This window comes from Andrena cerasifolii, chromosome 8 (assembly GCF_050908995.1).
Source record: "Andrena cerasifolii isolate SP2316 chromosome 8, iyAndCera1_principal, whole genome shotgun sequence".
NCBI classification, from domain to species: Eukaryota; Metazoa; Arthropoda; class Insecta; order Hymenoptera; family Andrenidae; genus Andrena; species Andrena cerasifolii.
The window spans coordinates 6317904-6344550 of record NC_135125.1 but is presented as its reverse complement, the minus strand read 5'-3'; the positions used below and the strand labels follow the sequence as shown (position 1 = coordinate 6344550).

Here is a 26647-nt window from a genome sequence, read left to right as displayed (position 1 = left end):
ACGGTGTATCGAGATCGCTACCGCATGCATTATCGTAGTCATCGTGCGAAGCTGGTAGCAAATTGAAGGGTAGTCCGGGGCCCGGTTCGTTTGGCGAACCGCCGTGCCGGCAGCCTGCTATTTCTGCGTCACGGAGCGTGATTATCGATCTCTTTTGTTGTCTGGTTTGTATCGCGTAAGAGGCAGCGTTGATGCAGCATCTTTCGCGGGCCCCTCGAGACACCGTCGCGTGAATAACCCAGCCGTGACTTTGACGGCCCCTGTCCGTTTGAAATCCGCTTGAGATCCGCTCGCGACGCCGATTCAATGAACCGTGCCGGAAGGAACGCTATCATTTGACTTTCCTCCAGCATTCGAGGCTCCGGCCGTAACGCCATATGGCAGCGTCTCGTTGTTCCCGGGCCCGATGCCAAGATACGCGCGTCTCTGCATCAACATCGTTTAGAGATCATCCCAGCAGATACTAGGATGGAACGCTGTTAACTGGCAATTTCGCCAACAGCCGTCCCCATTGAACGTCTGAAAAATCCCTGGCCAACTACCGGCTTTCGATGTCTCCAGCAACGGACTAGCGCGCGGACATTTCCCGCGGCAATCGCGAGAATTGGGACCGTTCCGCTGGCTGGGCCGCGAGTCTCTTAGCATTTCATATTCCACGGTCGTTTTTAGGAGCGACGGTTATCCAGCCGTCAGTCAAGGGATCAGTGAACAATCTCCTGCTCTCTGCTCCGCCAGATGTATTTAAGATAAACACATATTTGCGTACTCCGAGGCGCATCGCTTCACGCAGGTAGCTACCTTCTTCGAGCGTAATCTCAGCCGGCGCGGTAATGAACGCATGGGCGAAACTTACCACCGCGGAGCGTTAACCGTAAGCTGAGAGAAGAGGCGTCGTAATTGCCTGGACGGAACGAAAAACGCATCGTCTTCAGAATTAGACAATCGCTTAATAAGCCAGCGGCATAATAAGCCATCCCGCAGAGTTTCGAGAGTCTAATTCCAGCTCGAGGAAGCCTCTCGGCTCGTTGCTCAATTCTTCATTTCGTCGAGGCTCCTCCTCTTAATAGCTCCGCCGAACATCATCGTCGTTGATGATACAACCGTCGCGCAATCGAGGGAACGTTGCTCAATGAGAGATCCGTCGCGCAGGCTCGTTTCGCCACCAGGCCTTCCTCGGGCCGTGACGGTGCGTTGACACCGTGCAAGTGGCGAGGAAAAATGGCCACTGTTTCGCGCGCTGGGCTCCCCTTGTCGATTACCATTTCGCGAGGTGTCATTGCCGGCCGTTCGTCCGGTTTCGTATCGCCGAGGTGTCGGAGGCGTGGTATCGTACAGGTGCTTTCGAGAATAGCGAGCCGGTTGAGGCCGGGTCTTAAGCGTGCCACTGTGTCAGTAACAGTACTCCTCGTAAAAGAGAGGCTCGACCTCGGAGGTCGCGCGACCTACGACCCGCGCACGTGATACCCCTTAACGCGTAACGAGCTTTAAACAGTCCTCGAAAGCACCTGCCTTGCGAGGCCTATTAAAACGTCGCTAATAAGCCGGTCTGCTTAAGGAGGCCTCGTTTCGAGATCCAGTCTGCGGTGCCACGGCTCGCTCCGAGGTATATACCCGGTATTATCGCGGAATGGAGGGTCGAATTTCTCATTTCCAACTCGTCCACTGACGCTGGAGAGCCTAGGGTAACTTCTAGCTCTTCCAGGTTGAATGATACGAGGCTCGTAGAATCATCGACAGGAAAGTAAGAGTGCGTGGCTGTCGGGGACCGTTCGCTTTCGAAATTTCGCGGCAGGCATCGATCTTATCGTCGAATTTTCTCCCCTCGGCAGCTTGAAACGTGTCAATTATCGGCGGAACCGCGTTTCCTCGGGCCAGACGTTTCTCAGAGGCGAGCGGTGCGCGGGTTCGCTGGCTTTTCCCTCGCCTCCGCTGCCCGTGGTGCCAGCGATTTCCATCGGCGAAGTCTGCCTAGAAGACTGTTAAGGTTCAGTGACGAAACCGGGGATACCGTATTAGACAGGAATCCGTGCAGGCCGTGTTTCGAGGTCCGCGTCTTTCCAGTGAAAGGCCCAACGCGTCGTGGAACCCGCAGAAGGGAGAGAGGGACGCGATGGGAGACCGTGGTTGCTCAACTTTGACGGCCGATACTGAAACTGAAATTCGAGAAACTGCCGTGAGAAATTGGACGTGAATCCTGGCCTAAGCCAAGCCGTCGGTGGGGGGTCCAAAGTGATAGTAGTAGGCTCCACGGCGCTCGTTTCCCTGGTAGCAGGTTCACGGTGGCAAAATTGAATTCGACCCGATTCATTGACCCCCAAGAACCGTCGCGACCCGTCGCGACACTGTTAACCGGTTAACGGTCGACGCTAACTGCCCGTGGAATCAGAGCTTAAACGATTCTATTCATGGCCGCCCTGGTGCATCGGGTTCCGGCGTGCTCGAGCGCCTTCTCTACGTCGGTGGTCGTCGAAAAGTTCGTGAACTAGAGGCTCTGTGCAGACGCTAGAGACACGAGCTGCAAGGAGCCACTCCATATCTGAAGTGCAAGAAGCATCGACTTGGAATTTCAAGTCGTCCGTCTCCAATTTGTCTGGGATGGAGCATTATCGCTCTAGAGCACGAGGGTTGTTGCTCGCGGAAGAAAAATTAGCGCACCGATCGGCGAACGCCTGCTAAAGGCGGGTCGCGGCACGTCTCGAGACCATTTTTGGAGCCGAAACGCATCTCGCGCGGCGTTTCCTTTCAAGGTTAACCTAATTCGACCTGCCTAATTACTATTTCTGTCTCGGCCGAGCGGCGAGCTCGTCGACGTCGACTTTCCTTTCGGGCTCGTTTCAAACGCCCACGTGGCGCGAGTGTGACTTTACGCGGCGTCGGTCGCGTGCATATCGATATATTGTAACATATTAATTTGGAGTAACGGGAGATTCTTTTGTCCTCGATACAAAGGCTGCTCGTTTAACGACGCGTGCGGTCATTGGCCAAGGTATCGGTATGCAAGAGTGCCGTGCGGGTCATAACGTTACTTATAAAATATTCATGCTTAGAAATCATGTCAGAGCTCATAATCAGTAGGATTCTTCACCCTCTCCCGTCGCCCAGTCGAATGCGAAGTTTGCACTACACCGGGGCAGTTCTTGGTCGTCGAATACGATACAGGATTGGGTCGTATGTGTTGGAAATTACTCCGCAGAGGTTGAAAATAAATGTCACACTATAAACACAACTATGGTTTATTGTATAGATAGACAATACACAGTGTGTCCACGTATTAATGTTAGTTGGTTATATATAAAAGTATACAAGAGAAAAGAAACTTTAAGAGACGGAACGCGATCTGCACGGTTTGGTCAGAATTTTCAGACTGGCTACGGTCGTCACCTTATGCCCCGGTCAAGACCCTTCGCCCCTCTTCTCCAGAAAAAGAGAAACGCAGCCCCTTAGTCCTAACACTGAGACTCGTTGAACTCCAACAGTATGTAATCCAATGTAATCGATGCTAGGGAATCTGCACTGGCATCGTGCTGGACTAGTGCAGTGCCAGCGCGTGTCTGCCGAATTCGCTGTCTCTCTTCTTCTACAATCAAACGAGCAATCCTTCGACACCCGATAGTTGACGCCGGGACTGTTTAGTCTCGTGCACCCCCGTTCAGGCACGCGCACAGTCTAAGTGCCAGTCACAAACCATCGATGGCAGGACAGCGTGGAGCCATCCGTCCTCGATCTTACCCTTAAATTTGGCGACGCTAACAAGCGAAAGTTCGTTATCTCCTTGGTATCGAGGAGGATCCGAAGATCGAACCGCAACTGCCGATGCATACAGAGCGCGTACAGATTCGCCTTTTCGAAACACTTCTTTGCGCGAATTCCAGTGAAAGTCCCCCCGTGGAGCTGCCGTGAGATCTGCCCGGAATGCCAAGTGGCGAGAACAGCCGCGGAAGACATTAAATCGCGGCCTACCTTCTATGACGGTCCAACAAACGCGCGCCTAACGATCGCCATGTACAGGGAAACCGAACGCCCCGTGTCGATCGATCCTTCCAGCCTCCCTCCGCGTGTACTTTCCTCGTCGTCTAAAAGGGAATATCCCGGCGTCACATTACTCGTAATCCAGCCCCGGCTAACGAATTCAACTGTCGAGTTAAGGTGAACGGGCATGTAACGCTGCTAACGGTACCACGGCGGTTCACGCATATCGTACGTAGAGCCCCAGCCTCTATACGAGCTACCGGTTCGATTGTTTCCGTATCGATTTCCATTTCTCTCTTATGCCGACCCTTAGGCTAATGACAATGAAACGTATTGCCCGGCCGGGCCGTACACACCGTCAGCGGGACTCTATTGCGACATTTTAGGGCTCGTTACCCGTGGCAGAGCGAGAGATATAGGCGCGTGTATAGGGAAACGAGCGATTGCCGCGTGGTAGCGCGCCGGACAATAAGGAACACGAAAAATAGAATAGGCGCAGGCCAGCTTCGCAGATGGAACACAGATTACACGCCGCGATATCGCGGCCGTTCCATTCGACGGCTGTTAGCGGTTGAAAGTCGGCTGGATTATCGTGCGACTGGAGCTCCGCAAGTAAGCCAGGCAGACGAAAGTGATACCACCCCCGCCACACCGTGGAAAGTACATGCCCGCGGTGCTCGGCAGGTATGTTTCGACGATTATACCACGGTCTTATTAGGATTCCAGCGACCGGGTGACCGTGAAATCCAAGTTACGGCGGCGAAAGAAAGCGCGCCGGGCATTGTCGCGATCGCGCTCCGGTCAATGAAGGATCCGTTTTCACCGGAGACTCGGGGCCTCGCAAGCGTTTGCTATTCGAGGGACGTCGGATGAAAGCAAGAAACCAGCCACTCTCTTATGCGCGCACGCCAGGCTACTCCCGATTTTCTTGTCCCCCCGTTGAAATCGTAGTCGAGGCACGTTCGCGTTTCACGGTGTCCCTCGTCGTTACTCTCTTCCCCCTTTCGCGAATCTCGCCGCCATTTCCTTGGAAGCTCCCTTTCCGCCGGCGCGTCCGACAGACTCGGTCTATGTCGATTTCTTAATCAGTGGCATGTCGCGGTGTCTGTCCCCGCTCGGGCCATCTCGCGCCGTCCAGTTGGCTGCGATCGTGAGATCGGTGCCGTGACCGATAGCACGGCTCAACGATTCTCGGCGGTCGCTTTGGGTTTCGATTCTCCTCGGGGTAGATAGCAGCGGGTTTGCGGCACCATGCACGCTCCCTCCAGACTCCGGAGTGCCTACAGTTGCACATTATGCCCGTGGATCGCCCGAGGCAACCACGAGCGGGAGGCTCGGCCAGTCATTCTCGACAAGTGCGCATCACGACATCGGTCTACCTTATATCCACCTACGTTTACATCCACCCACGTTTTCCACCTTATTCACCTTAACCCGCGGCCGCTTTCGGGATCTCTCTCACGGCGTGCCTCTAACTCTGGCCGCGTGGCCTGTGGGTCACGTCAAGGAACCGCCTCGTCCCGCGATCGGCCAACGATATATCGGTCGCGGCGATACAACCGTCGATCGTCCTTGACACGATTCCAACGACCCCTTCGATGCTCTTCCTTGGTCCACCTGGGCAACCAGGCTACGCTGCTACTCAAAGCGGAGGGCTCGTCGAGGATCGGCTTCCGCTTCGTTTCGAAGAAGAAGCGGGGAAAGTGGAGGGAAAAGAACGTTCGTCTTCGTTGGAGGAACGGTTGCTAGTTAGCACAAAGAGCACGTAACGTCGCAACGCGGAGGAGAGGCCAGTAATATCCGTGAAATGTCAATAACCGACACAGCTACACCGTTTACATTTTACATAATGAGCCGCCGCGTAGACGGGCACGGCGGTTCATTCTGGATCGATATTTTCGTCCATCCGCGTCCTTCCTGCTCGTTATTCTTTTTATTCCCTTTCACGCGACGGAGCACGCACCGTGGCGCATTCTCACCTCTTGGAGTAGCTCGTTAGCGATTTGCGTGGCAACAATGGTCGACGGGAGTCTGGGTAATTATTCTGTACACATGCACACGTCCCGATCCCTCTACGCTCTCTTTGTGGCTCTGGTTGGCTATCTGGCTCTCCGCTTCTCTCTCAATCTCTCTCTCTCTCGTTCCCCTCGAAACAGCCTGTTCGATCCCACGTCTTCGACCTCCAACGCTCTTCTCTCTTGGGTAATTCTTTCGATGCCCGGCTAACCAGCCGGGGTTATTTGTATGCATTTGTATGCACAGCTGTATTGTTGTTGCAAAACATGCGAGCCAGTAATCGACGTAACACGCCGAGAGGGGCCAGTGTCTGGGAAGAGAGGCGGGTTAATCTTGCGTAACGTAATGATTCTCTTCTCTCTGCACGACGCTGCTGCTGCTGTAGCTTTTCCATCTCTCGCGTCCAGGGTATGATCGATGACGGTAAATCGTACGAATGCTTCACGACGATAATGATACGTTACGATTCTACGCCTGCCTTCTGCGGCTCGAGAAATCGCAGGATTTCTCTGTTTCGACGGGGGACAACAAGGAATAATCACTCCTCCGCTGATGGGGGGAGGACTCGGTTCGATCGGCCGTTGATTCGCTTTTTTTCTCACTACCGCTTGCGTCACGTTTCTATCGTAAAAACGAGCGACCCTTGATGGGGATTATCGTTGTTACGTCTGACGTCGCAATGGAGGAACACTTTGGTTACCTCTTGGCCTTCTTCTCTCTTTTATGCCGAATGACAAGAAACAACGTTTCAGGGGTTCGGATTAAGGCTCTTCGAGTGCTCGGAAAAAGCGAGCCTGGCTCGGTTTTTCGAGCCGAGTACCCGTAAAAACCGAGTTGCTCGATTCTTTTTCGAGCGGCTCGAATATACTTGGAGCAGATCGAAATTTTCGAGCAGACCGACTGTGTCGAGTAGCTCGAAGCTTGAACGTTTCGGGCAATACGAATGTTTCGAATATTTTAGGTTACGTTTATCTACGGGAATGTAAATAATGGTCCTCAATAAGTAATGTGAATAATTAAAATGTAAGCTGTAAATGGAAATAATCTGTAACTTTTGAAAATAAGTACTAAATTCAAATCTTTCTTTTTCTTCTTTTTTTTGTGTATTTATGAATGTTTATGTTATCTTTCTTCTTCTTCTTCTTCTTCTTCTTCTTCTTCTTCTTATTATTATTATTATTATTATTATTATTATTTTGTTCTTTTTTTCTTACATTTTTCTTTGTAACCTAAAATATTCTACTAGGTACTTGGCTCGGTCCGAACTTCAAGCTACTCGAGTATTCGAGTACTCGAACATCCTTAGTTCAGATGTTACGGTAACAGTTCACGAGGCTATCCAGTGTCTCGATCTTCAACTTCGACACAATCCTAATAGCAATGTAAACCGATCATCGAGTCCACTCTCTCGCTACCCCCTCGCCGCGTCCTCGTTCACGCCGCTTAAAAACGAGCCACGCCACGGCGGTCGCCGATCTTTTGCGCAACCAATGCTCCCCGCGCAGGTGAACGTCATTAACGGCCGCGAGTCGTTTCGTCGAACGACGCTGAAAAGTTTTTCCACCTTTTCTCTCTGCCGTTTTTTCCCCTTTACCTCTGCTCCTTCGATGGGTTCGCCGAGACGTTAACAGAATACCGCGCTGGCTTGTTTAGTCAGGACGGTGCAAGTTCACTTTTCCCGGGCGGAGGTTTAACGACCACTTAATTGTAGGACTCGCGTTACGAACGCTTCGTTAATTGCAGCTCGCGTGGAAACGGAGTACGGTTCCCCTTCGTGGGAAAGAGACGAGCGCACGTCCCTCGAGAAAATGAGAAAAGGCCACCGTCGCGTCGGCCGGGGCGCTCGCTTTTTACGCGATTATCGATGAGCGATTGGAGGAGGGAGGGCTGTTGTCCTGTTATCGGCGCCATTCTTATCTCCGCCCGTTGTAATTTCAACAGGAATCCCATTTACCCATTGTGAACGGATCGAGGCTATCGTCGAGCGCCACTTCCTGAATCCACCGCTTCGTGATACATAGATACGTTAGTCGGAGGCCGCGGACGGGGCACGCGATGCAAATCAACTCTTGGGACGCGACCGAGTATCGGGGATAAGACAAAGTATTCAGCCTGTTCGTGGAATCCACGGTGGAACAGTAATTCCTTGAGGTTTTCCTCGGCTGTTGCGCGGCCGCGAGGCTAATTGAGTAGAAAGCCACTCGGACTGGAAATCGGTCGTATCAAACGGCAGTAGGTATCGTCGATTTGGTCGCGACGCGACGCCTCTGCCGCGGGTTTCGTTCTATTGATGGAATCGAGGCTGAGGATTTTTCGCGTTCTGCCTAACTGCGGAAGAGAAAGGTTGGAATTATGCCCGCGATGCTGGCGACAAACTCGTTCGCGTCCCTCTCGTCCCGTTTCTTCCATTCGCGGCCTTCGAGCGAGCTGCCCGCTCTTTTTTCCTCTCGCGAAAGTGTCAGAGATCCGCGATTAAAGGGGATTATCTGCGTCGTTGGCTCTCGGAACGTGTGAAAACGATCATCCGGCGGAGGATAGACTTCGCCTCGATCCCGGACACCCTTGTTACACTAGGGTGGCCCTCATTTATACGCGTCGAATTTGTTTTTCGTATTTCCTTTGCTCTTGTCCCCCAGTATGCTTCCACTTCGTAAAAAAATAATCCCTGAAAAAGTTTATTGGAAACGGACGACAAGAAAGCGTGCCGACCAGCCTTAAAATTTAGAACCCATTAATGGTTTGGATTTAAAGAATTTCTGAAAACCGATAAGCCCTCTCGAAATTCGGTCGAGATAATAGTAAAAGAGCATTCAATTTTCTACAATTAATGTACATATAATTTTGCCGTGCCTGCAACCATGTTTTAGATAATAGCGTTTGAACACAAAGAGGTCCGCACTAGGCGCGTACCACACTCTCCGGCGTGGCGTATCGTCGTTGAAGAATAAAGGACTCGCGGCGAATGTAGAGACATATTTTGCATATAGTAATACGTTGCCACGGAGTAGTGCACTTCGCACGGGCGAAAGGGGCCCGGCTCTCTTGCCTTTAATCCTTTCGTCGATCGATTTCTCGACTCGATAACATCTCCGCGGCTAGGCGGGGACAGGTTTGCCGTGGACGGGGGTCCGAGAGGGCCAGCGGACACCGGATGTGGGATATGCAGACGACGAGACGCGTGGGATTCCTGTGTGATGCACGCGAGCGTGGCTGTCCTGGTGTCGGCCGACCAGACCAGGACAGCTTCGAGCAGCGCGCTGGTGTTAGGATCCTCGTCCAAGCCTCTGGTATTGCCTGGACAAATCGTCGACTGCACCGCAAAGATCGGTGGGAAAGGAGGCTTCGACGAGGAGGTGCCAAATGGCAAGTGGCGCGCTTTCAAGCAATCGTAGCGGTATTGCGGGTGGAAGGAATCTACCGTGACACTTGCGGCATATCCAAGTGGTATCCAAACCCTCTTTCCTGGGGTCGATGTTTGGCAGCGAGTTAGCTCGCCCTTAGCAACCTGGATCCTGTTATCGGCATCGCCCACGCTCTGATTGGTTAACAAGGTGGCGAACGAGCCGGTCTTTAATTGCCTTAATAAAGCGCGGAGCTAGGGACGCTGTAGCTTGTTATGCCAGGCGTCGTAGCTGAGGCGGGCGAGGCACCTACGCCAACGGCGGGGCCACCTTTTGTATCGCGACCTTATTAGAGAGATTAGAGGCGAGTGGGCCTGCATCTGGGTCGCGTTTAGAGCTTAAGGACTGGCAAGGACTCCGGCCGAACCGTGTCAAGGACGACCGCGAGGAAGCGGGCCCCTCTACGCCGCCCTTCCCACCGACGATCAACCTGCTCCGTCCAATTATTGCCAATCGCGAGGCAAGTGTCTTTGATTGTGCAACGGCGAGCCAGCGGGTTGTTGCGCCGTTCTTTCGGCCTCGGACTAGCGAATCGACGTCTGATCGATCGCCGGCCCACTAGAAGTCGATGGATGTTTAGCACCACGGCCGGAGGAAGCATCCTCGGATGGTCTGTCCGCGGATGATTTATGGGCGCCCCGATGGAGATTGCGATATTAATTAGTATCGGTCACGGTTCCCTCGTGGGAGCTCCAGTCAGGCCAGACTGCGGGGATATTGGTCTCTGAATCTGAATTAGATACCGCGGCGCTGGCGGGATATACGTGGAAGATGCTGCTGAATAGTTAAAGCCTCTCCTGGTTTCGCTTATGGAAGGGTTCAGGCTGAAACTCCGTTTCGCAGGAATCCTTAATCCCATTTAAGGCTTGAACTTTTAATTTCCGCTCCACGAGTTGTACGTTTCCCATTGTGCTTCCATCAGCAGCGGCAATAAAGTCCCGGCGCGATAGCAAGCCCATTGAATCGCCCGATAGTTTTCCAGCACGCTTTTGTCCAATGGAATATCGTGGCGTATGCGACGGCCGACGGGCCGGAAGTCAATTGTGAACGTGCGACGGAGGACAGGAAATCAGCGGAGGCCGGACGGAAAGCGGTTAAACAGAGCGTAGATTCGACGCAATCGAATCGAGCCGACAAAAACCTGCGCCGAGAGCGTTGAATTATCACCACCGGTGGATCGATCTCGCCCAGTCGCTCATTCGTTACACCGATTTCCTAGGATTCCGCGACAAATGTGGTCCTAAACGAGCGATCCCCCAAACGAGATATTCCTCGAAACAATAGCCCTTAGAATCTGCGCACGCGATCCTTCCACGAAGAAACAAGGAAGTGCAACGGAGGCTTCTTTCGATGCTAAACACGTTCAGCCACAAAATGCATCGTATTTTCCCCCGAGACGCGCTATTTCCCCGCGAGTTCGCCGTCGTTGCGCGCGAATTCCGCTAGCGACACGGGGCGGTGAGTCGAATGCGTTTTTCGACGCGGAACCGCGACAGTAATAATCCCAGACGATGGTTGACGCATCGCGCGAGTAATTGCACTCCGTTAGGAGGGAGAATCGCCTCGGTCCCGCGGCGTAAATTAGTTGGTCCCGGACAAGGTTTCTGTTAAGCGCGCTCACAATGGAATTGCCTTTGCAGCTCGGTGTTTAGGCACCGGTGGTTTTTATCGGTGGCCGTGGTCTTTTGTCTAGCCCCGTACAAGGGAGCAGCATAATTCCCTCCGAAAGAAAGACGCGCGCTGCTCGAGAATCGGAGGCTGACTTTATTTCTCCATAAAGCAGAGTGAATTCTCGTTCTTGCCTCGGCCGGGGCAAGGATGATGATCGCCTCGTTTCGTGATTGCCACGCACTGGAAAATGATCGTCGGCAACGAAGACGTATTGCTCTGTTCTTGCGGGCACCACCCTTTTTACCCAAGGCGGAGCGCCAGCCACGCGAAACCCCAGCGCTGAAAATATTTCATTTTAGCCAGCGCGATTGCTTTTTCCATCCCGGTGCTTGTATTCTCCCGTGGATATCGCGATTATTCAAAGGTTTTTGCGCCGCCGTTAACAATCCTTCGAACTAGCGCTGCTCCATGCAGCATGCCAGCGCTCCGGAGCGTCTCTCGCTCGTCTTTCTGGGACGACTCGACTCGGTTTGAAAAAGAAGCACGCGACGCTGGATCGCGATGAAATTGAAGCCGCTCCGCTGTCGTTCGAACGGTAACCAGCGTTGCTCTATTTAGGGTTCTAATTGGGTTTCACGCCTGCCACGCGTGCGGTATTAATTGCGCCGAAATCCGGGTCGGCGGGGAGGCATTACTCTAGGTGAAATTCGCGCTGGGCCGTCGAACGGAGCCGGGCGCACTCGCGGTGATTCCAGGCGTTTAAGCTCGTCGCGGAGCAGTTGGGGCAGGGAGGAGGAGAAAAACCTCGCAGGATCGTGTGCAGCGAGTTCCTTTAGCCCGCAGATGCAGCTTTCGTAACGAGCGAAAGTGACGCGACGTATATCTCCGCGCGATCGTTTTCTTCCCTGCTCGAGAGATGATGCTGGACGCGGGTTTCCTTTGAAATATTTGGAAAGTCCTCGCCACGAATGAATCTGCCGCAGAGCCGCGCGCTCGGCTGCCAGTGGACGTTTACTTCGCGGGAAGTTTCCGTTTTCCGCGCGCGACGCAGGAATAATGCATCGCCAGAGGAGTGCTGCGAACGTCCATTAACATATTTCCAAGGAAAACCGTCGAGTGGCATTCTGTCGGTGAAAGACAGTAAAAATACGCGCGGAGTACGCGTTGACGCGGGCACATTTCCTGGTGCGTTTCCAGGCATGGATATTGTGAAATTCCTTAGTTCTCAATGGATTGCTACCGCGGACTGTTTGTTCGTGGTATCTTTCTTGGGAAACTTTGGGTGAAAATTTGTTAGGCTGCGGTCAGTGGATTCTTTTTTAGGCTTGCGTTAATAGAGTCCTATGAGAAGTAGTAGTAGTAGTAGGTTCTTTAGTAATCCTTTCGAACAGATGGGAATAGTTTACGGTATCCATTGACGAACAACTGGACACGTAAGCCAGACGGGAGAAAACGCTGGTAGGTATCGTTCGGTGCTCTTGATGAATGACTGATTTAAGATTCTCGGACGATACGTGCTGGCTCACGTGACTTTCCTTTCCACCTGAATGGCCGACGTATCTGTTTCCCTTTCTCCGTGCAGCGTAGCCCTTCGATCCTTCCTCACCGTTTTTCCTATCCGCTGGTAGCCCCTAAATCTTCCTCCAAACATAATAATAGAGTTTGAAGGGGATACCGGTGCATAGCTGGGCTGTTGGAAAGTTTGATTAGCCTCTGGTGCACGGGGATGAAGAGGCTCGTAGACGAGGCTGGAGATTGCTTTTCGCGGTTGGTGCCCTCGCTACGTTTCCCGTGGAAATTGAAACTTCTTTTTCTCTCGTAATTATTTATTGTATCGTTGAAAGATCGAAGTTATGTATATTGACGGATCTGCCAGCTTAGAGAATTGTACATAGGTAGGTAGATTTCCCGGGTGATGAGAAAAGGGAGGACCGAGAATGTCTGTAGAGTATTGTGGGGCAAGAGTGCGCACTTAAAGTTTAGACTTCCCTAAAATGCTTGGTATTAAACTGATAGCAGATATCATTTTGAGAGAAATAACTACAAGCCCTTATTATTTGATAGGCAGACACTTCGTGTAAATTTACCTGTCGCAATTCATATAAAATAAATATTTCCAAAAAGTGTCAAATGCGAACTTTTAACCGACATGTGGGGCAAAAGTTCGTATGTTACGGTGTAAAAGAACGGAACGAGAAATTTTCACAAAAGTGTTTTATTCTCCTACATGCGATAGTTATGGACTAATAGTTTATAATTAATTTTTTCTTCATCAAGGTAACAGTAATCGCACACATCATTACCTCCACCTTTGTAATTTGCGCAAGCATCAGTCTTCTGGAGAATCTGTGTATTCTTCTTCGCACGCAGGACAAATTATTCTTTCCGTAGACGTTGATGGTTGGGCTATTCTCTTTTTGCGAACGATTTGTTTTGTTCCTTTCAAACTTTTTCAGAAGTAAACGTTATTTTTGGGGGTTTCTTTACTTTACTAATTATTTCTTTGCACATTCGCATTCAGATTTTCTTTTCATTGCTTCATTTACTTCAAGCTGAATTTTTAATAAAAAATTTATTAAAAAAGTATTTTGGAAAAAATATTGTGGAATAAAAATTAATTAAAAAAATGACAAGCTGATATCAGCGTGGCTCAACTATCATATACTCAAAATTTATTTTTTATAGTCGGTTTAATCAGTTTTCTTTATTAATTTAGCAAACCTTAGAAATAAAATATGTTTAATGAATTTGAAGGAACTTTTGCCCCTACAGCTACTTTTCCATTGTTTAATCAATCCTGTTATCTGTGAGGAGATTTGAGAACTTCTATTAGCACTTTTGGATAGAAGGATTTCAGCTCTTTCAGGCGACATATGAATTAAATTATTCACTGATAAATTTATAGGAATAATATTGATTCCTATAAATGAGAATATTGACTACCTTGATTGACAATTGACTGTCAATTACCATTGGCCACTGCCACACCTCACACAATGAAATTCGCATGTCGCGAACTTTTACCAACCTTTACCCTAATCCAGTTTAAACCCCTACCATCTCTAAACACTAACGTCTTTTTACCAGGGAACTGGTTAATCGATCAACGTTGAGCCGTTTTAATAAAAATTTCCTTCGCTCCGTGTTGCAGGCAACCAGGAAGATATCAAAATGCGGATACCTGTTCGTCGCCCCCGGCTGGGACTTCTCGAATCCCCTGAACCGGACGAAGGTAAGAGAGAGCCACACAGCTCGCTGCTCACCCTCTTTATCTCTCTCCGTCTGTGGGTTAATTGAAAAGCCCCGGTGTCGTTTATCGTCTCGGTTACACCAGCGTCCGTACCGTTAAGATCTAGTCATAGATCGCTATCCCCGCGGAAGCGTCCTGGTGCGATCGGAGGTGGAGATCGGAAACGCTACGTCTGGGCCATCGATCACTTCCGTTCCGATGCCTCGAGCTACGTGGCGCTTTATCGACAGTCTATGATCGCGAGATCGTGTTACAAGATCGATCGAACCGGGCAATTTTCTCATTATCGTGAAAGCGAAGGGGTATATACCTAACTAACCGCGTGTGCTCGCCCGGTATCTTCTGTATCGCGGGCGCGCTGAAACGCGATCGAGAACAGACCCCCTTTCCCTCCCCCGCGTTCCTCCAATTTTTCCACCCCCATCTACGTCGCCCCCTCGAGGATCGTACATTCCCCGCTCGGCCGTCGCGTTCCTTCCGCTCGTCTCCGGTTTTACGGTAACGCTGCACGCGGAACGTGACTCGTAAAACGTAAACAGTCGATCGTCCGGTTTTTTCCCCTCTCGTTTTATATTTACGACCGCGAGCGGATATCTCGCTCCTTTCTAAACTTTCTCCCGCGAGCGACGTGTACGATCCTTGACGCGCTTCGCTTTTCGTATCGGATTTTTTCACCCCGCCGCGTCGCGTCGCGGATCGATAAGCCGCGGCCGTTCGATCTCCGGTGGCGATCTCGCGGGAAAAAGCGAGCGCGCGCCGCTCGGTCTCTCTCCCGTTCATTGAGAACGCTGATTTATATCGATCGCCAGGGTTTTCTAGCAGCCTGAACGGCGAGCGATATTAATTCACCATCCGATACACAGACTTTTTTTCCCACGGACGTTTATCGATTGGAGAGAAACAGAGAAATCGGCCGGATAACAGGTGTCCTGGCGATTCTAAGGAGGGTCCTTGCCGCGTCTAGTGGTTTCTTTCCCGGCGAGTTAGACGGCAGACCGGACGTCCAGCCGATCATTTATCGAAACCCATGGTGTTCTTTTAAAGACGCGAGTCCACGCGGCGAGAAACGCACGAATAGAAAGCGGTGTCATGTATGACCGTGTTTGGCCTCGATCAACAGACTCTCCCTTGATTTTCTATGACAGCTGCGACTGGTCTTCCGCGAGTTTTTCTCGCTTCCACGAAGAACGGGGATTCCTCTTCCGGTTACCTGCGCTCCGCTCCACCAGGCGACGTCCAGCGGTCGTCACGATCGCGGCGGGGCGATGAACATTGCGAACGCGAGGGTATTTTCGTGATGGGGCAGTCTTCCGCGCTGAACTTGCAGCCTCCGAGTCGAGTGCTCGTCACAGAGGTAGAAAATAGACGTGGCGGACGATGAATAGAGGCTGAACGTCAGAAAATTGATAAATCAGCGGCGAGCAACGCGGAAGCACAGAGGACGCGCGCGGATCGAATCGACAGAGAGGTTCTCGAGAGTCATTGTCGTTCCCGACGTCGAAACCGTCATCGAAATTACATCGAGCGAGACGCGAGCCCGTAAATCCCGGCCGTTTCACCGCGAGACGTCGGAGAAAGTGAATAATTAGAAGGCGCCTTAAGGCCTTAAAGGCCTTTAAAGACCGTGCGACGCGAACGGTGCGTAACCAGCCGCCTGGCCGCCTCGCCGCGCGCTACCGACTCCTTAATTAAGTGGACCTTGTTAATTCATGCGTGCCGTGGCGAGCATCCAGCATTTTCACTCTATTTTGCCCTGTTTGGCAACGGGTCCCTCTTCTATTCCTGATTTGCTTCGTCGATTCCAACGCCGTCCCAACTCTCCCGGCGAAGTTCTCTCGCCGGGGCGCGTGTTGCGCTCTTTCAAGAATCGCAGCGCGACTGCTCGGCCGCGCCAGATCATCTGCTCAGGTGACTGTATCAAGGATCCCACTGGTACGACCGGAGAATCAGTGCTCCAATCCGAGGCTCTTCAACGATCGCGACGGTTAAATGCGCGCCGAATATAGGAGCACCGAGTCCACGAATTCTCCGAGCCACTGCGCAATAAAATAAATTAAATGTCCCGTTCCAGCGGCTTACACCGTCATCGTAATGCACCGAGGCGATAAGGAGCCACAGCGCCGCCGATAAGGCGCTCTTAACGTGGTCTTTTTCACCGCTTTCCGTTGCATAATCGCAATTAAACCCGAGCCCGAGCTCGCTGATTGTTCGCGAGCTGGTACACGCTCGCATACCCGTAATACAAACTTTTCGCCCAGGAACCGCGTACAAGAGACACCTCCGAGTTGACACACCGAATTTGCCTGTCCGTCGGACTGGCGACGATTAGTTGCATAACGATAATGACGCAGCGTGCACGCGTGCAAGCGAAGTCTCTGCCGCGTCAGCATGCCCGCGGGTTTGCGTGGTATCGGTGCATACACCAGGTCATCCGAATTGTTGACACGTGTCAACGTTTGTCAACCTGGTTTTTAGTCGTTTTCTTTCGTGTCTCCGCGGTATCGTTAAACACAATAATATCCGCGATCGTGCCACAGTCACGCTCCGTGTTTCTTTTGGTAACGTTGCTCAGGGTACACTGTTTTATTACGCAATCAGCATACGCGTATACACACGCGTTTTATTGCGTAACAGGCATACATACCTCATCGTTGGCCCGGCTCCGCGTAGCCGAGAAAACAGTCTTATCAGGTGTGGAATGAACGCGCGCTTTCCTTTTGTCGGCTGGTCGTTATCCTACGTGCGCAGTGCGCTGTTCTGGAGTTTATGTTTTATTAAATCTGACGCTGGGGATGGTTCGTAGCAGGTTTGCGTAGGATAAGCTTAGTCCGGGCTGTGCTAACTCCTTGCCGGGTCCAAGATGTGGGAGATTTGGGAAGTGATAAGCTTGGGCTGTGCTAGGAGCTGGGTAGATTATATTTGAAGGGTAAGGGGAAATAGGGAATGTCGCAAATTAAGTTTTAATACTTCTTTAGTCCACCAGCAAAGAAGCAAGGTTCGATGAATTTAATTTTCTTATATAATTTTCTTCTTAAATAATTTCGTGTTTCACCTTGACGATGGAAGCTTGAAGCTTGTGTGGGGACGGAGTGAACATTTCCTGTTTTCAACCAGTAGTGTCAGATGGGGTAGAGTGTAACGAAAAAGTTTATAATGATTGTGGACAACAGAATGTATAATAAATCAATTTTTCTTTCGGACTTAAACAATCAACAGTCTTGGTCCTTCAAATCAGAATTAGCAGATGTTAACAGTTATCCTTAAAAATTAATTAATTTGACACTTTTCCAAGGTCACATAAGTGTTACAATGTGCCTCAGATCTGGGGTACAGTTCAGCAGCCTTAGGGGTACGATGTAGCAAATAGGACGCACTATAACAATTGCACAAAATCTTCAAAATACCAATAAAATACAAAAAAATCATTAACTGAAATTGTATCTTTTCAAACTATTATCTCGAAATGAATAAGAATGTGCATGGACGTTTTGTCTTATTTGCCATTTTAGGAGATGGTAATATAAGGTCTATATCATCCATTGCAACAGTTCTAGCCTAATCATTTTTGCGCAAATAACTGATATTCATGCTACACTGTGCTCCCTGCCGTATAAACAACAACATATCAACTGGGATTGTATAGGGTATGAATACCGGTTAACCTTATTGCTATATCAAACAACAAATACATGTACTTTGTTTACAAAATATTATTACTTACCAGAATTACTGAATGTTGGAATTAAAAGCAGAGATTTGTTATTTGAATTCGTTTAAACATGAAAGAACCTATTTTGGTAGATATTATCACGGGAAAGGTACGATGCCGACAAATGACAATTGAATCAAGATGAAAGAAACAGAAATACTTCCATTGTTATAATGTGCCCCGTGTTACAATCTACCCCACCTGACCCTGCCTATACAAACATTTAAAATTATCTTACGGGGTATTTGAACTTTATAACTCGACAGTTCACAAAGTTAACAAAATATGTTATAAATCGAAAAATCATGCAAAATGGGCATTCCTCCTATTTTCCGTTTACCCTTTATTTGAGTTCTCTTTAGGATAGACTGTAGATTCGGAGTGTTATATTCGGGGTGACAAGCTGGAACTGGTTTATATATGGGTTATGTCAGCTGACGAGCCAGGGGTGATAGGCGATTCGAGGCACCCTAAGTCTACACCGCATCCAACTTCCGCCAGATGTAGGCTAGAGCGATCCACATTCGGCCTGCATCGGGTCTAGGTTGTGGTACACTTGGGTTGCCCATACTCGCGGACTGTATTCCAACGAAACAAATAAGGTGGCACGGAGTAGGTTCTCTCACGAACGTTCGGCTATCTTAGATCTCGATTAAGCTCCAATCTGGAGACCCTTGCCTCGGCTTGGAGCCAGAATTTCTATCATTTCCCCGGGAACGAATGCTTCCAGTATTCCGGATGGCACCTCGCGGACGAGCCGCACTCGGCCGATTCGATCGAATTTAACGCTGGGCGACGTTGCGCCATGCCTTCCTTTAATTACCCAATTAACGCGTTACACCGGCTTAATTTGTTCTTGGGAATGAAACGCCGCGCTGTCGAGGCCTGAATCGTGCCCGGGGAATTCGCGCACAAAGATATTTTCCCAGACGCGGAGCGAGAAACGCGGGACGCGGCGGGAGTCGGCGATGAAATTGGCACACTCTAATGAACCAGCAACTCGTGGAAAAAAAATCGAGGCCGGGCGGCGGTCGCGCGCAAAATTCCACGAGCCGCGTTAATTTGCATCATAATGGGTCGCGCTCGGGCTTGTCCTTTCTATCGTGGTCCGTCGCTTTTGAATACCCGCCCGCTTTGCCCCCGCCGCTCCACTCCTTTTTCGGTTCCGTCGTTCTTTCCACCGATGTGTCCCGGTTTTCGATGAAAAATAAGTAGCGCGTCTCTAATGTTATGCTTTCACTGGCTCCAAGATCAAGGCGAGCCACAATGGGACCCGCGATGCATGCGGATAATCACATTAATTCCCGGGGAATCCGGGCCACGATGCATCGGGCCGAGTTTTCATCGCGACGCTCGCGAATTTCATTTTTTTTTCCGAGCCACTGCCCGCCAATTCGGTGCACGCCGCGCGCCCGCGGCACGCTTAAACGCGTACCGAGTGAAAGAAGCTGTCACGACGAACGTTCACTCGCCCGGCGATCGTGTCACGATCATATTTTTCACTCCCCGAAGAAAGCGAGACTCTTCCCTCGAGTTTCATGCACGCGTGCGTACTTCGACGCTCGGCAAAAGGTTTAGAAAGAGCCCTGGCGTCGAAGTTCTCCGCGCAGGGGTGGACCAAAATACATGCGCGGTACCACGAAGGAGGATGCGTTCCCATCCACGGTTTCGGCGCACTCCGAAGCGACGGAATATCGCGAGAGTATCGCTCCGAGACTCTCGTACGATCGGCACTGCAAATTGCCCGTCGCTATCCCCGCAAGAGGAGGTGTTCTTTTTCCAACGAGCGGCCGCTGGTCGGGCGAAATTACTCGCATCACGCGAAATCGTTCGTAATTCCACGGGGATTATCCGGGGCAAAAGGGCGGGCTCCTTCGGCATGCTTTCGCTATCCGGGGACTTTACGAGCTTTTAATTGAACAATATTGAATGAAGACAAGTCGCCGTGCACCCCTAGCGAGTTCTTGTTAAACGTCCTCGCGGATGGACCGGGGGCTGGCGGAGGTCTAGCGCGAGACTTTAACGAGCGTGGTCCGGCGACGTAATCGACGACCAGCGCGCGCATGCAGACACGGCTTAAGGCCCGCGCGCCTTCTGCAAAATGCATTTGCTTACGGCTCGCTCACGTACGCCCGTATAAAACGGCGCATTATTCGCGAGTTATGCCCCGTACGCACGTCGCTGCTTCTTTTTTTCCCTCCCCTCCCCCCCCCCCCCGTGCAGACCCTTTGTGAGGAGCCTCTTAAAGCCTTAAGGTGGCCCTTCGTGCACGCGTCCTTCCTTTCTCTCCTTCGTCTCCTTCTTCTCCACCCTCCTTTCCGTACTTTTTTCCCCTCTATTTTTATGCTCCTCGCCGCCCGGGAACGCGCGACACATGCAAATGAGGAGCTCGCGCCTGTCCCACCGACGCGCGTTATCTAATCGATTCGCCGCAGTATTTACTCTTCGAAGTGCTAGGCTGACGCTGCCAGAGTGGGCAAGTGTTTCTGGGGGCTCGTCCTTTTTCTGCCGAGAGGGTTTCAGCGTCCGCGGGGATAAGGGGAAAACTGTCTGCCGGAGTGTACACCCACGCAGCTTTGTATACGATTGAATTACACGCGTTAAACGGCGGCGCGTCGTCCGGTGCCAGCCAGAGCGGTGCAAGTCCTCTAGCTGTGAATAATTAAAGGTTCGAGGGGCATTTTCTCGGCAATGGTCAGGCGATCGGCGCAGACGGAACAGCGCGGAACAGTCGGCACGTAGCTCCAATCAAAACTGCTTTCTCTCCGTGGCCCGGGAGAGGTTGGCATTACTGACCCCGAGCGGAGCGCGTTCCAGAGATTGATTGCCTTATCGATAATTAGCTTACCACGACGAGCGTTCCGCGAACCTTTTGTTTCGCTTTCTGACCCTATGGCGGCTTGCCCCGACTTCTATGACTCCGCGGAATTCCTCTCGCAATCGGGCAAATGTCAAATTTCGAAACGAGTGCCGCCGCAGCTCGTCGACGGCGAAGAATCCACGAAAATGCCTAGATCCCGACGATTCTAAGCCACGGGAATCACGCGATCGGTCCACGGATCCCACTACTCTGTGTTTAACCAGATCTCCTCTGACAATCATGACGGAGCACGCAACATGGCCCGTTGATTATCCTGCGCGGAAAGAATCAGGTCAGAGATGATCCTTCTCCCTTTTAACATGTCGAAACGCGGGGATCGCGTGATCCGGCTCATAGTTGCGATCGTATCCAGACACGGGTCGACCTTATTCCCCGGCAACATGCCAGAGAAACCTTCGGAGCTTTCTTTCGAGTTGCAGCGAACTTTGAAGGAAAGACAGGCAGAGCAGCGACGCAAGAGAGCCGCGGCCGCCGTCGGTGATCCCAATTAGGAAACGTGCAGTGATCGAGATACGATCTTAATAAAGTATAACGCTTTGAGTATCTTAAATGCGACGTGTTGAAGCATCGTCGAGATATCTCGCTGCGAGAGGCGCGTTTCTTTTTTATCGCGGCTGAGGAGTTTCCTTTTAGAAGCGCGTTAAGAGGATCGATAGGCAGCGCGATCAATATGATTAACGTGATCGTTTAACCCGTGACACCATCAACCTCGTTGCTCCACTTCTCGACCACGTGGGTCGAGGCGATATCTCCCCACGCGCAATTAACTTTTCACGCCGCGATCGAGACAAACTTTCATGCAGAGATCACCGAGCCCCCTCCGCCCTCGCCCGTTATTGCCTCAATCGCCATAATTTTATGCGACATTAATCGCCCGGTGTAAAGATACCCGTGGCCTAATTAACCCCCCCGACGCGGACGTTTAATGGAACCTCCACTCGGGCCGCCAGTCGCTGCTGCGAACATTTTATAAATTTATAAGTACAGCCAGCAGGCGTGTCGCGTTCGTTGTACCCGGCGGTTCTACAGATTTGTAGGACTTTGTCGAGGGCGGTCGTTATCGGGGGGCAACGATCTCTGGAAAGTGAAAATCTCGAGCGCTCCCTGAGCCAATTATGAGGACTTTATTCTCATCTGCACGGCTTCGCGACGGCTCCCTGTGCCACCGTGTACAATGGGATTACTCGAATCACCGATCCACCCGGGCGATCGATTCTCTAATAGATCGGACATTATAGGTACTCGCTTGGATTAGGTTTCCAGCTCGATCCACTTATCGCTGCAAGCCCGATACCATCGGAGAGTGTCCTGTCCGGTTTATGAGACAAGAGCGCGTCGCTCGTGAATGAACCTTATCTGAATCTCCGTAAGGTTTCTTTCGCGGAGGGTTGATTGGGGTCACGGGACTGACATCCACCGGGGATCTGCTGGCTATCAAGCGTGCCTAGTTCTCGATAGAAATTGGTAGACGGCTCGAGAGTTTCCCAGCGTTTTTCCCAGCTGCGAGCCGAGCCTCGTGAATCATGATTCTCGAGTCCCAGTGGGACACGGTCCCGAGCAGTTTCTGTCTCGTCGAGAATGGTCATGTTTGGCCGACTCTTTACTCTTTAGCCAAGGTTGTACTCTCGATGCAGGACACCGGCACCGCCTAGTCGCTCGCGAAACGTTCTCGCTGGTCGCTCGAACGCCGCTATTTGGCCGCGGCGAAATGCCCACAATGTTGGAACACGGAGCTGTGTCGTGACTTCATCGTCTGGTACCTCGATGCCGCCTATTGTTCTATGAATAGAGCTCGCCTATCTCTTCCCTTCGCTCTCTCGCCACTGTCGCTCTCTTCGTCCACCTTTCACCGTGACGCTTGCCACGTTTTCGACCATTCGCACGCAGATCGCACGATCCGTGCTCCGGTTTTCGATCGCGATGATTGCTGGATAGACGGTCGAGCGTGGCTTCTTCGAGATGCGGGCTCTAAAACGGAGCCCCGTTCCCCGATCGCGCGGGGATAAAACGTTGCGACACGCGAGCCTCTGGCAGCGAGCGCGCTGAAAGAAGATCGAATCTGATCTGTGGTAATTCGATCGTGAAAAGAGGGAGGCAGGAAGGGAATCGGCAGTGAGGTATCGTTCCCCGTGGCGTTTGGTCCTGCCGCGGTATTAAAATTCCTCGCGTGAATTTTCGCCGGACCAGTTTGTTTCACGATCTACTGCACTAGTCGGTGAACCAAGCAGCGTCTTTGTAGTCGCGAGGGACTTGGAGTAAATTCTTTCCTAGCGTCGTTCGAGAGACGATTCTCATGCTGTTCTTTGTCTGAGATGACCCGTAACCTTTCGTTGAAACCGGAAACGTGTCGAGGAGGAAGAGCTGGAAGTTGCGTAAGCCGAAGGACGCGTGAACGCCGCGATCGCTGAGAATAGGTGAGTTTTCACCTCCGTTGGTTCCCTCGTCTGTTATGCCGCTTCTGCTCCGAGGATTGTCGCGGGCTTCGCCGAAGAGTGGCAGATATTTCGTTGCACAATCCAAGCCAGATTTCTCTCGGGGCTAGCCAGCAAAAACCTCTTCGTTAATACGACACGATGCCGTCGTACTCGGGACTCGGTGACTAGTTCGATCGGTAATTCGAGCCGGGAGAAGTGGCAAGAAGACCCGGAAGAGCCGCAAGAAGAAAACCTTCTGGTAACAGTGCAGGAGGATCGGCTCCGCGGTGAATGGCGTATATACCACGCGATATTATCTCTTTGTTGCATCGGCTGTTAGGGTTGGGCTGTGCTCTAAAAGACTCCCCAGAAAATCCAACTGCTACGGGCTGATGATTGCAGAAATATTCGAGCTGAAAGAGGTATGGGAAAGGTGTCTAAAACGATCCCGCGGGGTAAAATGATTCCTGGCTGTTCTGAGGCTATTAGTGCTGCTATTTCTTAATATCGATGTGCAAAAGTTCGGCCTGTACATCGTCTAGTGTCGCGCGAAGTGCCATGTAAATATCAGGGCTGTGTGTGCTGTAAACAGAAAAGAAATCAGAGTTACTGCCTTTTATCTAAGGTAAGGTCTTTTTCAATGTTGTGTAACTTTTGTCATAAACGGCTTAGGGTACGTTTATGTTGGAGCTAATATCGAAGAAAGAGAAATATTTCTTTCTCGACGCTTTATCGTTGGTCATCTATATAGTCATCTGGCTCTTATCGTCGCTCTGATCGTTTATCGCAGCTCCAACATAAACGTACCCTTACTGTGACAGCTGTTTTTTTTTGCCAATTAAATGACAATTCAGCAATAATTTAAAGCATGTTTCGTTACCGAATGTAATAATTTGACGGTATATCCAACCACTGAATGTGATTTGGATGTTTGGGGTCATATGATCCCTCTCTAGTAGAGTAAAATAATCCCAGGAATCCCAGGGGGGCGCGAAAAAATTTGAATCTATGAAGCTGATCTCATTTTCTTACGTTTGTTAGTCGATTTTAAGTAGGTATTCCTATTCATTGATTACGTACCAAAAACGATCTGAGACTTGATTTTTTTAAAAACTTGTTTTAATTTATTGTGTTCGCATATTTAGTGATTGAGTTTAATTTCTGGTTTTATTTAAATGAATCACTGCTGTTTAATGTTCGTCTCATTTACTATCAGTAGGGATAAAATAATCTAAGAGATCATTTTTCTAGGGATCCCTCGTAGTATGCCTTCACAAAATTGCGAATAAAAAATATAATTGATCAGGTAGCTAAATTTGATCTAAGCCAATAATAAGGTAGATAAACTAACTCGCAAAAACTACTTCACTTTTATTTAAATAATGTGCATTTTATTTTTTATACGAATTATGCCTTAAGGGAATCGTTTTAGACACCGTTCCCTAGTCGCTGCAGAACGCCTAAACTTCTGCAGGCCAAACTTTTCAAATTTATAATACCTACTAATTCCTAATTACCATCGTAATGAAATTAGACTCTGATGAGACAAGTTTTCACGACTGTTTCCATTATTTCCATTTAGATCTTGCTGAGAGTGTTGTCTCGCGATAAAAAATAGTCTGGCGTAAAATCTCTTCGTGAATTCGCACCTGTAGAAGAAGTTTAACTCGAACCCGAAAAGCTAATCCATTGTGCCTCCTGGATCCAAGCAGGTTGCCTTAATCCTGAGAATCTACGCTGTGTATTGTTTTCCTCGGAGCGATTGCTCTTCTCCCCGACGCTTCTTCCAACTGGTGGGATAAGAATCTTCCAAAGGGTTGCGTAAACGGCGACTCCGCTCTAATCCAGGCGAGCAGGCTCGAAGACAACTGGAAACCGAAGAAACCTGCGTCCACCGAATTGCAGCTGGCGAGTGCGCACTTGGCACACATTCCCCGTGGCGCAAAAAAGGCTGGTGGCCCGGGAGAAAGGGAGAAGCGGCTCAGAAGAGGCGGAGAAAAGGTAGCAGCTCCGGTGGAGAGCGTGCGAAAGCGTTTCTCGTCAGCTCTGTTTGAAAAAGAGCACGCGATTACCGAGATACGTGCGGCAGGGTGCAGCGCTCGCCCCGCTACGCGTCACCGACCGCGGAGGCACAATAAAAAGGACACGCGCCGATGGAAATGCCGCTACCAGCGAGCACGGTGCTTGTAATTGTCCGTTTCTCGAATTATCGACGCGGCTCGATCTCGCCGGAGCCGCCGCGCCGTTTCCTAGCCGCGAGATCGCGCGATCCATCGCCGTTTGCGCGGGACGATCCAGGCGGTTCGATGCCGGCCACTCTGCCGTCGATTTACGAACTCGACCGACGCAAACCGTAAGGATAAACCGTTGGAAAGCCTTTCCCGTGAGAGACTTTGGCCTGGCTCGTCCACCAGGCCACGGGACGATCGAGTTTTTCTCCCCGCGGACGTCGGCGAAGCGGCGAGGCCAACTGTATCGCACCGTCTTCGCGAGGTCCACTCTGGGGAACCGTGAAACGCGGCTTCTAACGAGCCAGAGCATCGCTCGATCATTGCTGAATCTTGCATCCCACACGAGGCCCCGCCGCTATTGCGAAACGACCGAGCGCGCGTCGGTTGTGGATTCTTTCCTTCCGTGCGGCGGGGCTGCTTGATTTTTCGTCCCAGCGTAGGCTTAATGAGGCGGCGAACCCGCGGCTAATGCAAATTTTTCCGCCGCCGCGCGCAATCAATCATGCTTTGAACCGGGTATGGAAATTACATCTGTGATGTGATTAATGAAGCCGCGACGATGGTAGTGCAGGGTCCTCGCGGTTTCTACGCTCCAACATTCGTATGCATCTAATATATTGCAGGTGGAAAATGGTAGCTCGATAATTGAAACTCTCGTCCTACGTTTCCTATCCGCCGTCACGGTCCGATCACGTTTCTCTCCTCCCCTCCCTCTCCGGGGATTATCGACGATATTGCATCAACCTTGTAATAATCTCCGAGCTTATCGCGCCACCCTGCTCTTATTGTGTCGCTGGGAAAAATGCGCGGACTAAGTGGACGCGTCTTGGAAGCTTGGCGACACGCGAGTCCGCCTGCTTATTTTCCCTGCCGCGGTGGCCGGGGCCACCGTCTTGTTGGTCGTGGGACAGTAGCCATATCCACGAGGGATCTGAGAGAGCAAACGGTATGCTAATTAGATTTCCACCTGCCGGGGGTTTAAAGCTGGTGCGCGGGACACAGAAAAGCACGGCCCGGAACTGCCGCCGCTCGACTTTGCTTGACTCTGCTTGTGCTTCGAATAGAACCACCGCGAAAGCTCCGGCAAGCTCTTCGAAAGCTTGGAGCGGGAGAATGGATTTTAGATGCGGAAGTATAAGCACCGTTGCATCCTCCGCCTCTCATA

The 26647-nt window shown here is 50.9% G+C and overlaps 1 protein-coding gene across 9 annotated transcripts in view; it reads left to right on the top strand.

Moving 5' to 3' along the window:
• The window catches only part of Osp (myosin phosphatase Rho interacting protein outspread), a 146681-nt gene that overhangs the window by 30200 nt on the left and 89834 nt on the right, over positions 1-26647 (top strand). For all 9 annotated transcript variants that reach the window (XM_076817896.1, XM_076817900.1, XM_076817897.1 and 6 more), the window contains one exon: positions 14149-14229. In XM_076817896.1, coding sequence (XP_076674011.1) covers positions 14149-14229 — 81 coding nt within the window. The remainder of the gene's footprint in view (positions 1-14148; positions 14230-26647) is intronic.